The 15,237-nt window shown below is 41.4% G+C and overlaps 1 protein-coding gene across 1 annotated transcript; it reads right to left on the minus strand.

Annotated features, from left to right (window-relative positions):
- Positions 1–524: 524 nt before the first annotated feature.
- LOC144669442 (mth938 domain-containing protein-like) lies at positions 525–7,483 on the minus strand. The gene is made up of 4 exons (XM_078531879.1): positions 7,395–7,483; positions 4,040–4,181; positions 2,566–2,661; positions 525–933 (listed from the first exon to the last, which is right to left on the minus strand). The coding sequence occupies exons 2-4, from the start codon at positions 4,169–4,171 to the stop codon at positions 793–795; spliced, it is 369 nt and encodes a 122-aa protein (XP_078388005.1). The 5' UTR covers positions 4,172–4,181; positions 7,395–7,483; the 3' UTR covers positions 525–792.
- Between the last annotated feature and the right edge of the window lie 7,754 nt (positions 7,484–15,237).

Here is a 15,237-nt window from a genome sequence, read left to right on the forward strand (position 1 = left end):
GGGGCGCATTGCTGAACCTGGGGGTTGCAGTCTTCCTCAGTTTCAGGGCCATGTCTTCCGTGCAGCAGTGGTGGTCTGGAAGCAGAGATGTGTGTGTGGCTGGACTTTAAATATGGCCCAAAATGATGCAGCGGCAGGGTGATGGTGGGCGGACGAATGAGAGCCCGCCCGCCATGGAAACAGCGTGTTTCCCGGGAGTGCATAAATAATGTGGTGGGTTTGGGACAATACGATGTGAAAACCCACCATCACGGCCGATGGGTAAAACCTCGTTTCACCTGCTACTGCACTTAGTGCAAATCTGGGATGATTTCTCCCATTGACTTTCAAATTATCAGTAACTTGCAGGAAAGTCATCTATGTCTTGTTGTTACCGCAATTCTAGACTTCGAAAATAAGCATCTAGTACGCGCTATTCTGGCTACATACATACAAGATAAATATCCCATATTCATAGCACTGACTGTAAGCCAATGCATGCAACAGCCAAGGTCAGAAGTGATATAACAGAGTTCAACATACACTTTAGGCGGATGCAGCAAGGAATGTTTATTAACAGGAAATATTATGAAGTATTGCTTTACTGTAGTCCAAATAATCTTTTCAGCATAAATTATGGGCTACTGAATGTTTAAGTGGTTTTCAGAGTCTACTCGGCTTTACAGAACAAAATGTTATGAGTTAGTTTGCCTTTGCTTCTAGTATTAAAAAAAAATAACAAAATGCTAAAACTGGGCATCTGAACATGACTAGCTATTCTCCTGTGGTCCACAAGATGCCGACTCAGATGCATCAGCAGGTTGAATGGAAGATTCCTCCGACGGCAACCCCCTCTTTCACCAGTTTATTGTACTGCTGCACGGCTTTCTCTGTTTGTAGAACCACAGCAACAATACCTTTACTTCTGATGAAAGACAGCGTCTCTTCAGGCACCTAAAACCAAAATGGCAAGTTAGGTTTCAATGACGCTACTTTGGTGCATTCAGTCTTTCAGTATTGATTGCAACCTGCACCCATTACTGACTTGGATCAAATCTGAGGCTTACATTGCTACAAATTAATAATTCCACAAAACTGAAGGATAAATCTGTTGATGTTTCATTAAAATTCAATTTGGTGTTAAAGTGATGATACCTAATAACTATATTCAAAAACATCCAAAAAGAACATAAGGCAAAACTTTTTTATGCAGTGACTGATTAGGACCTGGAAGGCACCACCTCCGAGTGTGGTGGAAACAATCGTAATTGGGGATTTCAGAAGTGAAAAAAAAACGCAGGGTTATGGGGAAAGGGCAGGAGAGTAGAACTAGCTGAGTTCCCCTTGCAAAGAGCTGACACAGACACTATGGGTCAAATGGGCTCCTTCTATGCTGTAACCATTCTATGATTCCATGATCGAAAGAGATTTTTTATAAATTATCGTTCAGCATGATAAATGGTTAAATTTATTCAAAATTTCTTTAAGGCCAGTTTTATTAAATCCAAATCAGAGCCTCGATTTAATATCTCATCTGAAAGACGGCTACTGCACTGGAGTGTCAGCCTAAATTATATACTTAAGTTGTAGTGGAGCTTGAACCCACAACCTTTGACTCAAGAGGTGAGAATGTCACCAATGAGTCAAGGCTGACACCTACATTACCAGCATCACTAGAAATTCAGGAAGGTGGCATATGGGGTTGGGGCTCAGGGGCCATTCTTCCCTCTGGCCCAATCTACTCTATCTTCCAAGGCAGCGAATCTGCTATACAGAGATTAACAAATGGAAATTCACGTTCCACCCTATGGTTACTCAAAGTTGCTAATGGGGAAATTGGAGCATAATAGTAATGCTACTGGACTAGCAATCTAGATGCCTGGATTAATGCTCCAGGAGACAAGTTCAAATCCCAAGCACTGGGGGAATTTAAATTCAATTAATTAATAAATCTCGAATAAAAAAGCTAGTCTCATGCAAGAGCATGGAACTACTGGATTGTCATAAACACAGATCACTAATACACTTTCAGGGAGGAAATCTGCCATCATTATGTAGTCTGGCCCACATGTGACTCCAGACCCACAGCAATGTGACTGCCCTGAGAAATGACCTAGAAAATCACTCAGTTGTATCAAAGAGCAGAGAAGTTGAATAAGCACTGTGTGTGTACCTATACCACAAGGACTGCAGAGGTGACTCCAAGAAGGCAGCTCACCACCACCTTCTCAAGGGCAATTAAGGATGAGTGATAAATGCTGGCCTTGCCTGTGTTGCTCACATCCCATAAATGAAAAAAATGATACTAGCGCCTACAAAATGTTGTTAAAAATACTAAGTTGGTACCTAATTATTTTTCAAGACACATATACACACACACACACACACACACACACAAGATGTTTAATATAAGCACTACTGGCAATGGAACACTTTCATGACAAATCTGAAAAATAATTCCTTGAATAGACTGAGGTGCAAAAAAAAAAATTACATTGCAAGAAAAGCAATGGGCTCATCAGGACCACAAGCAAGTGAAAGCTTGATGGTTTATTTTGTTTAGTGTTTCTCTTAAAATGTACTTACTTGCAATGCTTCATCCATTCCCCTTCCAATTACAAGAGTCTGAATACCTTTGTTTACAATTTCATTAATATCATCTGGCTGAACTCCAGGTGTATGCTGAAAGAACATGAGAACAACATTCATGGTACAAACTACAGTTCCATGAAACAGAAACGTTTTTATTTATTCATGACTAGTCTTCAGAGTCTATCAAATTCTCTATGGTTGCCGAGTTTGATTGCTGGGTGTTGTAATTATTGACAGCCTCTGTGGTCTGAAGCCTCCAGGTTAAAATATTTCATCAGCTTTCAATTCTTGTTCTGATGTATCCTATTGTATAGTGTTTCTGTTCCCTGACCTCAGCCATGACCTGAGACCTGATTTGAGTCACATAAATAAACTCCTGGAATGTGTATTGAGAATTCAACCATCAGGCCTCAATTCAGCTTGAAGAAGCTATTAAGTTAATATTTGCAAAGTCAGACCCAATATCCAAGTGCTCAAACTGTCGAATGAATTTCAAAGTGGCAGCAGTTCTTACCGCATGCTCCTTATCATATCTGAGACTATTCGATAACCTTTAAAAGGAACTAGATTCACAAAGAAAATTAGTGTGTTCTGGATGCCCTGGAGAAATATTCTAAACACAGTATATCAGGAAAACAAACAGTCACAGAGGACATGCAGATCTATTTCAACCAAAAAAAATTGCATTCATATAAAATTTATGTCAGAAAGACATTACAGGAAAAAAAATAGGTAAAATGCATAAATCGGCAGAGTCAAAAAAGGGGTTGACTAAAAATGTTGCATGTAGAATTCTGAAATGAAGGTAAGAAAAGGAATTGGGAAGGAGGTCCAGAGGGCAGAGGCAAGATGGCTGAAATATTGGTTGGTGAGGCACAGTGAAGAGTAAGAAATAAGAATTGCAGAGATGAGGGCAGAAGCAAACAGACAAATAAGATCTTAGAGGCATTTGAAGATGAGGATAAGGATTTTAAAATTGATATGTACAGCATGGGAAGTGGGTATAACCTGACAAGGGTGAAAGTAATGGAACTACAGAGCTTTAAGCATATGGTTGCATTAATATGTACCAGTACTACTTCTGCCTTGTATTTATATTTTTACGGCAATTCCCTTTCGCTGTTGGATACCACTGTTTAATGCTGCTTGCTAGAAGGATCTATTGTTTAGGCTGAACAATGTATTAATGTTATTCTTTTTGTTGCTGTTGTTCCGTTAAGTATTTTCTTGAATTTAAAGTGAATTGTTCTATTGCAAACATTACAACATCTGGACATGGAATCGGCAGAGCACCTCTCTGGAGCAGTGTTCACAGCACACTGTTCTACATGAAATCCTTCCCATGTGGACAACAACGTCTCTTAATGCAATCCAAAAGCAGACAATATATGCAAATTACACCATTTCAAACTATGCAGTTTACTGGATTACAATTATTTTCAGCATCTCAGATCAAATCTCTACTCACACGAGTTCCTGTCTCTCTCCAGTCCCACGTTCGGTTTCCTCCTGGCCAGACTTTACAGTCCTTGTACGGAGTGTCACTACCCTCAACCTTCATTTCTCCCCACCTTAATGAGGCTATAGATGGCGAAGTCATGCTTCATTCACTGTTGAGAAAGGGAGACAAAAACTGAGCTTCTATAGCGGATAACAAACTCCATCGGTTTTGGTCAGTATCTATTTGATGTATTTAAAGGAACTGGACAACATAAATGTGGTTCGGGGGGGGGCAGTGGCAAAGTGGTATTGTCACTGGACTAGTATTCCAGTAGCCCAGAGTAATGCTCTGGGGACTTGGGTTTGAATCCCACCATGGCAGATGGTGAAATTTGAAATGATGACCACAAAACCATTGTTGTAACAACCCATCTGGTTCACTGAAAATCTGCTGTCCTTACCTGGTCTGGCCTACATGTGACTCCAGACCCACAGCAATGTGGTTGACTCTTAACTGCCCTTTGAACAAGGGCAATTAGGATGGGCAATAAATGCTGGCCCAGCCAGCAATGCCCACATCCAATGAATAAAAAAAATCCTTGTGTTAAATTGCTTCACAAGCTTACCCTTTCTATCTCTGTAACCTCCTCCCACCCCTTAACCCTCAAAGAACATTGTAATCATAAAAAAAAAAATGTGGTTCAGACCTTTTAACTTAATGAATCACTGGAATGTCTAGTGTTAGTACTTCCAACAGAAGAACCCACTGTTGGATTTCCTTTCCCTTTGTTTTCTCTCTTCTCGCAAGGCTTTGTTCTCACTCCAGGGTACGGATTCACATGTGCAGACCTCCCAAGAAACCATTCTACATTTGTGGGCCAGAACAAAAAGTGTTCGTAGGTCTTTTATTCATGGAATGATAAAGCAAACACCAGCGGAAACCTGGCTGCTTTTCCTTTTCCTATTCTAGGGTAATGTGGCCAATTGAACATCCTGCTGCCATCCCTTCCTAAAGTAGCCTAGACCATATATCAAATCTTAGAGCTTTCTGGCACAAATAACATTTGGGGTTTAAGTTTCAAGTCAGTCATATGCTTTTTAATTATGACAATTAATAGATAACTTCAAAGACAAACCAATTACATGGTAGAATGGCCTTAACGTGTGGATTTTTAATGATGGGAATTTGAATGTTGGATAAGTATGGGATCAGGCTGTGATTCCTGATGGTCTGCTCATTTGCTAGCACACTAAGTTCACATATGAATAACAGCCATTTGAGTGGGGTATTGAAGAGATGCTGGCATCCACAGAACCAAGACTCTAGATGGAGATGCTCTCTTTCAAAAGAAAGGGAGAAAATTGGAATGGAAATAAAGATAATAGTTACAGCACAAAAGGAGTACAGGAAAGTGAGGCCATTTTATCCAACAACCTCAATTCTTTCATATAAACCTACAACTACCCAAACCGCAGAATCTTAGCATTTCTTGATTAATTCTAGAGTTTTCGTATCCATTCATGTGCCTGAATGCCAACTCAAGTGCTGATCATTCTTTATGTAATAAAGTGCTTCCTGTTAGGAGTCTTAAACTTGCCTTTTGCTAGTTTGTACTCATGACACCTTGTTGTGCAGTGAAGGTTTAACGTAAAATAATGTTCCGGGTTTATATTTTCTGTTTCATTCAATGTCCTATGTTTTTAGATGGCCCCATTTCCTTAGAGTCCAAGTTTATCCAGCTTACCTATTTTTATAATTCTGTCATGGGGGGGATAAACTAAATGGAATGGTGCCCTCCCTCATTTTTACTTTTCTTTGCGATGCAACTGTTACCCTTTTTTTCCTCAGTTAAATTCTACTAAGTTGGTAACATTGCTTAACATTGTTATCGATATTGGTTGCAATTCTGCAATAACTATATGTACTGTCAAATCTGCTATCATTTCCAGGTCTTTTTCAGGCTCTCTTCTTTTAAGTTCATTATCATTCATTAAGTGTGTCTCTGAATCTTCACCCAAAGTGCAACGGCCTGCCTAAATTTCATCTGCCATTGATCTGCCCACTTGCAAATTTTATCTAGATCCTTCTATAGTTCATTGACTCAACTGCTCACTTGCCACAACTTAGCATCTTGAGAATTTTACTAAATTATATTTTCTTTCTGAATCCAAATTGTTTACTCAAATTAATAATAATGGGCCAGCATTGATCCCTGCAGCATTTTGCACAGTACATCTTTCCAACTCAGGACCTCTTATAATAGGTGACATGCTAACAGTGACTTTACCAATGAACATTGTTCCATTCTTCCAACAATAGTTTCAGAACAGCTAATTGCATTTAAAAGCCCCTTTAATATAGTAAATTATCCCAAGATGCTGAACAAGAGTGTCGTCAATAAATATTTTTGACACCGAGCTACAGAATAAGGTATCAGGGCAAAATACCAAGAGCTTGGTCAAAGAGGTAGTTCTGATGAAAGGTCATTGACTTTAAACGTTAATTCTGTTTTGCTTGCCTACAGATGTGGCCGGACCAGCTGCTGGGTTTCCAGAATTTTCTGTTTTTAACTTCATATTAGTGCAAATCACAAGTCAGGACAATATCGTGGTGAAATGAAAGACCTACAAGAGCACCCTGAGGAGATAATTTTGCAATATAGCTGCAGAAACAAGTTTAAAATATTCCCAAACAGGTACAAAAGTGCAGTTAAAAGAAAAATATTAACAGTGGCCAGGAGTTCACCTGAGCTCTTCCATCCTATTAAAAAAATTAACTGGCATGTAGCAAGCAGCCTCTGGCACTGGGTGAGAGAACCCTCCACACTGACAAATAACAGATCTGAGCCTCATCCTTTAAAGAAAGCAGTGATACTGCAGCCTAAACAACCTAGCACAGCAGGTTGATAAGAGTGTAATAAACTTGTCACTGTTACTAGAACAAAAATATCTCCCTGTTGCAGGTATGGAAACTTCTGCATCATCAAACTTGGCAAACTCCCAGCACTGGGGCAGTTTTTTTTTTACTTAAGGCAAATTGGTCAGGAACTGATGACCCCAGACACTTGTCGACGTGGCAACCGACCGCTGCAGAAATGTTTAATATTTAATTTTATTTCTCGTGTGGATTGGTATTTTAAAATTTGGTTGGTTTATATGTTCCAGAAGCAGGAGGCCTGTGGAGACATTCCTGAGATCGACTGGGAGCGGATCCGCGGTCTCTTCCCTCCCCTCAGGCCCCGGGCCCCAGGCCGGGCGGCCACCGGCAAACCCTCCTCCCGGCCGGGACAAGCACAGGCAGCACCGCCCCTCTCAGCGGCAGCAGCTTCGAACCATCGTTACCAGCCCCCGCACCTCGGCCCCTCTCCTCTCCCCCCTCTCACCTCCTGAGAGCCGCCGATTCCCGGAGCCCGGCCCCTTGTCCTCAGCACCACCCACCGTTGCCATAGGAACGGCCTGCGGGGGGCGGGGGAGCCTCAGTTACAATCCAATTACACCTCATTCCCCCACTGATTTTTATATCACTACAACTTCATTGAGGACTCTCAGTCCTTACCCTCACCACCATCTGTCTCTAAATTATTATCAGGCTGCTTTGTCCAACATCCAGGGCTGGATGAGCAGAAATTCCCTCTAATTAAATATTAGGAAGATCAGAACCAAGTGTCTTCACCCCCTCCACCGCCCCCCCATAAGGTATTACATTTGCTCCCCTCCCGCCCGCTACAAACTCCGCTCCCTCGCCACCTGACTTTGTCTCTCTCCTTGTTAACTGTCTGAGGCTGAACCAGACTGTTTTTCCAACCTTGGTGTCGTTTGACCCCGAGATCAGCCTCTAACCTCAGAAACGCGCCACCACGAAGACCACCTGTCGCCGCCTCTGTAACATCGCCCCTCTCGATCTGTCCCTGCCTCAGCTCATTTGCTACTGCAAATCTTATTCATGCCTTTGAAATGCTAGACTTGGCCATTCCAACACCCTCCTGTGAATACTCTGCCCTCAGTAAACTTAAGACCATCCTAAACTCTCTTGCTTTTGTCCAAACTCACACTAAGACCTATCCCTGTGCTTACTCAGCTATATTGGCTCCCAGTTAAGCAATGCCTCAAATTTTAAAATTCTCATTCTATTTTCAAATCCCTCCACAGTCTTGCCCATCTGTATCTTTGTGATCACCTCTAGCCTCATAGCCCTGTGAGGTATCTACACACCTCTAATTCTGGCCACAAGCATCCCCAATTTTAATTCCTCCACCATTGATTGCCATGTCTTCAGCTGCCAATGCCCTAAACTCTGGAATTCCTCCTTAAAACTCTTCACCCTCCTTTAAGACACTCTTTAAAAACTACCTCTGGCCAGCTGTCCCAATATCACATGTGGCTTGGTGCCAAGTTTTGTTTTCCAATACTCCTGTGAAGCACCTTGGGATGTATTATTATGTTATTATGTTATGCATGTTACCTATCCCAAATTGCCCTTGAACTGAGTGGTTTGCTAGGCCATTTCAGAGGGCATTTAAGAATCAATCACATTGCTATATTAATGCAACTTGTTTATGGCCTTTCAAAATTTCTGGGGCTTACAGCAACCTCTAAATCCACAGAAATATAACACACTTCCTTCATTTCTGAGCTTCTCCTTTGGCTAACTTTTCTTAGCCTGGAACTAAACTGTGTAAAGGTATAGATGGAAGTGTAAGAAAGACCTGTCAGCATTAACTTATTCAGAAAGTAAGGTGTCTTTCTTCTGGAATTAAATACACCACATAGATCAATGTTCCTGACTTGAGACCTGTCTTGAGGGTCTCCACACTGATAGAACTGCTTATTCAAAAAAGTAAGAGTTTTCTATATACTTCCCTTTGAAATTTAAATTAAACTTCCATGATGCACATATCTTGAAATAACCATTCAACTACCTCACATTCCATGTTAGCTTTGACACAGGTAGTTTAGGGTGGCCTGACCAAAACACAACCAATTGGCCATGGTTACACAGAAAACCAGGAAAAAGACAACACTGAATCCAAATAATGCTGATGTTAGCTGTTACGAACAGTCCCTGGGCGAGGTCCCCCAATTTGTTAACTTCCGAAACGGGACCCCAATTTTGTTATGCTCCCGGGTGAGGAGGAATGAGCTAGCTCCCCATCTTTATTCAACCTCCTTGGTTGGTCGCAGCAAGGCAAATTTGAAAGGGATCCCTTCTTCCGTGGGTACCTTTTTCCAGTCCAAATGTATTGATTCTTTTTAGAAGGAGCCAATTTAACCAGGTTTTCTTGAATCAAAGAAAGAGTAAGTTTATTATAAGAACATAAGGGCATAAAAAATAGGAGCAGGAGTATGCCATCCGACCCCTCAAGTCTGCCTCGCCATTCAATAAGATCATGGCTGATCTGCCCCAGGCCTCAACTCCTCTTTCGTGGCAGCTCCTCATAACCCTCAACTCCCCCATATGTCAAAAATCTATCTACCTCCTCTTTAAATACTTTCAGTGATCTAACCTCCACAACTTTCTGGGGTAGAGAATTCCAAGCATTCACGACCCCCTGAGAGAAGATATTCCTTCACATCTCAGTTTTAAATGAGTGTCCCCTTATTCTGTAACTACGTCCCCGAGTTCGAGATTTCCCCCACTTGTGGAAACATCTTCTCAACATCTACCCTGTCAAGCTCCCTCAGAATCTTATGTTTCAATGAGATCACCCTTCATTCTTCTAAACTCTAATGAATGAAGGCCTGACCTGTTTAGCCGTTCTTGATAAGTCAACCCCTTCATCCCAGGAATCAGCCTAGTAAATCTCTTTTAAACTGCCTCTAACGCCAGTATATCCTTTCTTAAGTATGAGGACCAAAACTGTACACAGTACTCCAGGTGTGGCCTCACCAGTTGTAACAAGGCGTCCCTATTTTTAAACTCCAACCCCCGAGCAATACAGGCCAAAATTCCATTTGCCTTCTTAATTACTTGCTGCACCTGCATGCTAATGTTTTGTGTTTCATGCACAAGAACACCCAGGGCAGGATTTTCCCCCTACAATTAAGGCCCACCCAGCATGACCCATTAATCCCGACTCTCTGTCTTCTGCATGTTAACCAATCCTCAAACCATGCTAATACATTACCTCCAATACCGTGAGCTTCTATCTTGTGCATTAACCTTTTATGTGGCACCTTATCGAATGCCTTCTGGGAATCCAAATACACTACATCTACCAGTTCCCCTTTATCAACTCTGCTTGTTATATCCTCAAAGAACTCTAGCAAATTTGTAAAACATGACTTCCCTTTCACAAAACCATGTTGACTCTGTTTGATTGCGTTAAACTTTTCTAAATGTCCTGCTATTTCTTCCTTAATAATGGACTCTAGCATATTCCCAACGACAGATGTTAGGCTGACTGGCCTATAATTTCCTGATTTTTGTCTCCCTTCTTGAACAGGGGTGTCACATTAGCAGTTTTCCAATCTGCTGGGATCCTCCTGGAATCCAGCAAGTTCTGGAATATTTCAACCAATGCCTGAACTATCTCTGCAGCCACTTCCTCTAAAACCCTTGGATGCAGGCCATCAGGTCCTGGTGACTTGCCTGCCTTTAGTCGCATTAGTTTGTCAAATACTTTGTCCCTCGTGATAGAGACTGTTACAACATCTTTCGTCCCAATAGCTCCTTGTTTATCTGATATCTTTGGGATGTTTATAGTGTCCTCCACCATAAAGATTTATGCAAAATATTGGTTTAAATTACCTGCCATTTCCCTGTTCCCCGTTATCAATTCTCCAGTCACATCCTTCAAGGGTCCCATGCACATTTTAGCCACTCTCTTTTTATACACCCGTAGAAGCTCTTGCTGTTTGTTTTTATATTTCTTGCCAATTTACTTTCATAATCAATTTTCTCTTTCTTTATTAGCTTTTTAGTCATCCGCTGCTGGTTCCTAAAAAATTCCCAATCCTCTGGCCTACCATTACTTTTTGCCACTTTGTATGCTTTAATTTTTGATTGGATACTCTCCTTGACCATCTTTGTTAACCACGGGTGGTTCATCATTCTGGTTGAGTCCTTTTTGACCGAGATAAATTTTTGCTGAGCGTTATGAAATATCTGCTTAAATGTCTGCCACTGCTCATCCACTGACCTTCCCCTCAGTTTATTTGCCCAGTCCACTTTAGATAACTCTTTCTTCATACCTCTGTAATTGCCCTTATTTAAGTTGAGGACACTGGTTTGAGACCAAAGTAGCTCACCCTCAAACTGAATTTGAAATTCTACCATGTTGTGACTGCTACCCCCTAGAGGATCCTTAACTACGATGCCTCTTATTAATCCCACCTCATTACACATTACTAGATCTAAAATAGCCTTTTCCCAGGAAGGTTCTGCAACGTATTGCTCTAAGAAACACCCCCTGATGCACTCTGCAAATTCATCTTCCATGTTACCCCTGCCAATCTGATTTGTCCTGTCAATATGTGGATTGTAATCACCCATGACAATTATAGCGCTCTTCTTACACACCTCCATTATTTCCCAATTTATACTTTGTCTTAGAGTGAGGCAACTCTTCGGGGCCTATAGACAACTCCCACCTGTGACTCCTTCCCCTTGCTTTTCCTTATTTCCACCCAAACTGATTCCACATCACAATCTATTGCACCTATATCACTACTTACCAGCACACTGATATCTTCCTTTATTAACAACGCTATCCCACCTCCTGTTCCTTTGTGCCTATTTTTCAAGAACGTTGAATACCCTTGAATATTGAGTTCCCATTCTTGGTCACCCTGCAACCACGTCTGTGTAATAGCTATCAAGTCATATTAATTTATTTGTATTTGTGCCATCAACTCATCTATCTTGTTACAAATGCTGCATTCATTCAGATTAAGAGCCTTGAGCTTTGACTTTTTACCATTATTGCTCATTTTGGTTCTGGTTTCTGTTGCACTCTTCTGCTTATATTTTCTGCCCCTTTGATTATCGTTTGCCTCTTCACTAGCCCGCACCTCTGTTCTCTTATTTCTTTTTTAAACTTCTCTGCAATTGAACCCTCCCCTCTACTAATTATTTTAAAGTCCCATCGGCAACCCTAGTTATACAATTCGCCAGGACACTGGTCCCAGCATGGTTCAAATGAAGCCCGTCCTAACGGAACAGCTCCCTCCTTCCCCAGTTCTGGTGCCAGTGCCCCATGAATTGGAACCCATTTCTCCCACACCAACCTTTGAGCCACGCATTTACCTCTCTAATCTTATTTACCCTATGCTAATTTGCACGTGGCTCTGGTAGTAATTTGGAGATAATTACCTTTGTGGTTCTGCTTTTTAAATTAGCCCCGAGCTGCTTGTAGTCCCTCAGCAGCATCTCTCTCCTAGTCCTACCTATGTCGTCGGTAGCTATGTGGGCCATGACAACTAGATCCTTCCCCTCCCAGTCCTCTCCAGTCCAGAAGAGATGTCCTTAACCTTGGCAGCAGGTAGGCAACACAGCCTTCGGTATTCTCCGTCTTTGCTGCAGAGAACAGTATCTATTCCCCTAACTATGCTATCCCCTATAACTACTAAATTTCTCTTTTCTCCCCCACTTGAATGGTGCTCTGTAACCATGGTGCTGTGGTCAGTTCGTTCATCCTCCCTGCAGTCTTTGCCCTCGGGAGCAAGAACCTCATACCTATTGGACAAGGGCACTGGCTGAGGCTCCTTCAAAGCTAAATTTTGGATCCCCATACCTGCCTCACTCACAGTCACACCTTCCTGTCCCTGATCACAGTCAAAATTTGATGTAATTAATCTAAGGAGTGTGACTGTCTCCTGAAACACAGTGTCCAGGTAACGCTCCCCCTCCCTGATGTGTCGCAGTGTCCGCAGCTCGGACTTCAGCTCATCAACTCTGAGCCGAAGTTCCTTGAGCAGCCAACACTAGATGCAGATGTGGTCACTGTCGATCGCACTGGTGTCCATCACACCACATACTACAGCTGCAACACGTCGCCTGCCCAGCCATCTCTATTTTATTTAATTAATTAATTTGGATGTTAAATGTTTTAAAAGTGAATTTCTTAACTGTATTCTTCAGCTGTAATAAAGTCCCCTGTTTTAAACTACTTGGCCAATCAAAAAAGGCACAGAAGAGATACCCACCAATCACCTACTTCTTTTCCTTTGAGATCACACTTCGGCTCTGACATTTTTTTTGAAGAATATACTTTATTCATAAAATGTCTGAAAGAACATTACAAAACATTTCTAAATCGCCATCACAAAAAGTGCAATCAGATTCAACTTTTACACATGGATCACGAGGTGCTTCAATACAATCAATGAATATTACAATCATACCCTGGTCAGTGGAATTCAAAATGGCTCTTTCCAGCTTCGGTTTCTGTAGATAGCAGGTTTAAGCACAAGTGCTGGAGGCTTCTCACAATTCTGTTAGATCTTACAATACCTTCCCCTGACACATCGCCTCCTTCTCCTTTATATGTTTCATCGTTTTTAATATGTAAATTCCATTGTTTCCATGTCCTTGGAACTTTACCTTTCTTATAATGTAAATCTTTTCATGTTGCTATTATTCTCATTAGCCTCTTTGAAATTCAAATCTCCCTTCATCTACCTAAAAATGCAAATTTCCTTTACACCTTACATGCTAAGACCCCAGCTGTGTTTACTCATTAGCATATTAAAGATACTTCTGCACCTTACTTCTTTTGATAACCTAACTTGCAGTCTGTTTGGCTACAAAATGTAATTGAACACAGACAGAAAAACACAACCCCCATTAACCTACTTTACAATAAACCAGAAAAATATTATGAAAATTATTATACTCTCATGACAGTTCTTCCCTGGAACATTGACCATTTGAGAGTTGAGGGAACAGGACCTGGTGTGGGGAGATGGTTTTTGGCCATCCCAACAAAGTGTCCAGTTCATTGACGTTGATTTTGTAGTTTTACTTGAATGCTTGTGTACCTGGCTTCAAGAAGGACACTACCATTTGTTGACAGTCCTTCCACTGAATCAAGAGGATGTGACAGGAGCATTGCTGATGGAATTTCTCTACTGCTCATATGTGTTGCTGATGTGCAGTCCAGGTCTCACTGCAGTCCAGGAGCACGGTGACAACTGCTCTGTAGACTTGACTTTTGTTGACTTGCAGAAGTCTTTGCTGTATGATGAATATTTAGTTCATGGTAATATTTTAGAGACCATGTTTGGTTCTGGGAAGATTACTGTTTATTCCCAAGAACAGCCAAAGAAAATGGCAGATCAGAAGTTTCCCATGTTTGTTTAATAGAGTTAGAATAGAAGAGATGGAGCCATAAAACAGCAAGGGTGGGGGGCTTACTAAGCTGGAGACATGATATCTACACTGCTTGCATTCCAGAGGTGCTTTGTTTTGGGAGTTAGAGCTAAATTAGTTTAAAAGCATGTAGTGAACCCCGAAAGACTAAATTGTCACGGAAATGGATGGAGCTACAGGAGGTTCTCTGGTTTCAATTTATGTGTACTTGCTGGGAGGGGCAGCTCACAGAGAAGTCCTGCGAACTGTTTCCAGGCTCCAGACAGTTAGGGTTCAGTGACATCCTGGGAGCCATTTATAGCTTAGTGCAGCCAAGGGACTGGAGGTCAGACAAACCCAGGGACAGGACTAACTTAGTGAAGCTAAGCAAAGCAAGCTGCAAAAGATTTGGAGATGTGCTGATAATTAGAGACAGGGCTATGGCTTTTTAAATCCTCTGGAACAGCATCTCCAGAGAAGCGATTCAGCCAGCAGGAGGTCATTGAGGCAGTCTTGAGTGACTTTGAGCGAATTCAGAGGCTAGATCTTAAAAGTGAAGAGCTGCAATCCCTCATGAGGAATTTTAACAAAAGTTTGTGACTCAGTGGTCACTGACATCTGGACGTGTTGCTGAGAAATCTGTGGGGAATCTGTCTTAGTTGCATCTGCCATTTAATGTGTATCGTGGCATGTTTGATCAGTTTTTCTGTTAATTCATATTTATCTCATGTTAATCATGTTAGAGTGTAATATAGATATCAATTGTTTTACTTTTGTCTTTGTATACTAACATTTATTTTGCTTTCAATCAAGGAATCTTGTGGCTTTATTCTGCTAGTGGATAACCAGGATTTCAAACTTTGTCTTTTTGTTTCAAGTTAATGGTCCTTAACCAGATATAGTTATCAAACACTTGCTGCCATAGTTTATAGCAGCTG

Source organism: Cetorhinus maximus, chromosome 2 (genome assembly GCF_964194155.1).
Source record: "Cetorhinus maximus chromosome 2, sCetMax3.hap1.1, whole genome shotgun sequence".
NCBI classification, from domain to species: domain Eukaryota; kingdom Metazoa; phylum Chordata; class Chondrichthyes; order Lamniformes; family Cetorhinidae; genus Cetorhinus; species Cetorhinus maximus.

Coding starts and splice junctions, on each gene's coding strand:
- LOC144669442 (XM_078531879.1), bottom strand. CDS start 4,171: ATGACTTCGCCATCTATAGCCTCATTAAGGTGGGGAGAAATGAAGGTT. Junction 2,662..4,039: donor GGAGAGAGACAGGAACTCGT/GTGAGTAGAGAT, acceptor ATGTTCTTTCAG/CATACACCTGGAGTTCAGCC. Junction 934..2,565: donor GAATGGATGAAGCATTGCAA/GTAAGTACATTT, acceptor TTTTGGTTTTAG/GTGCCTGAAGAGACGCTGTC.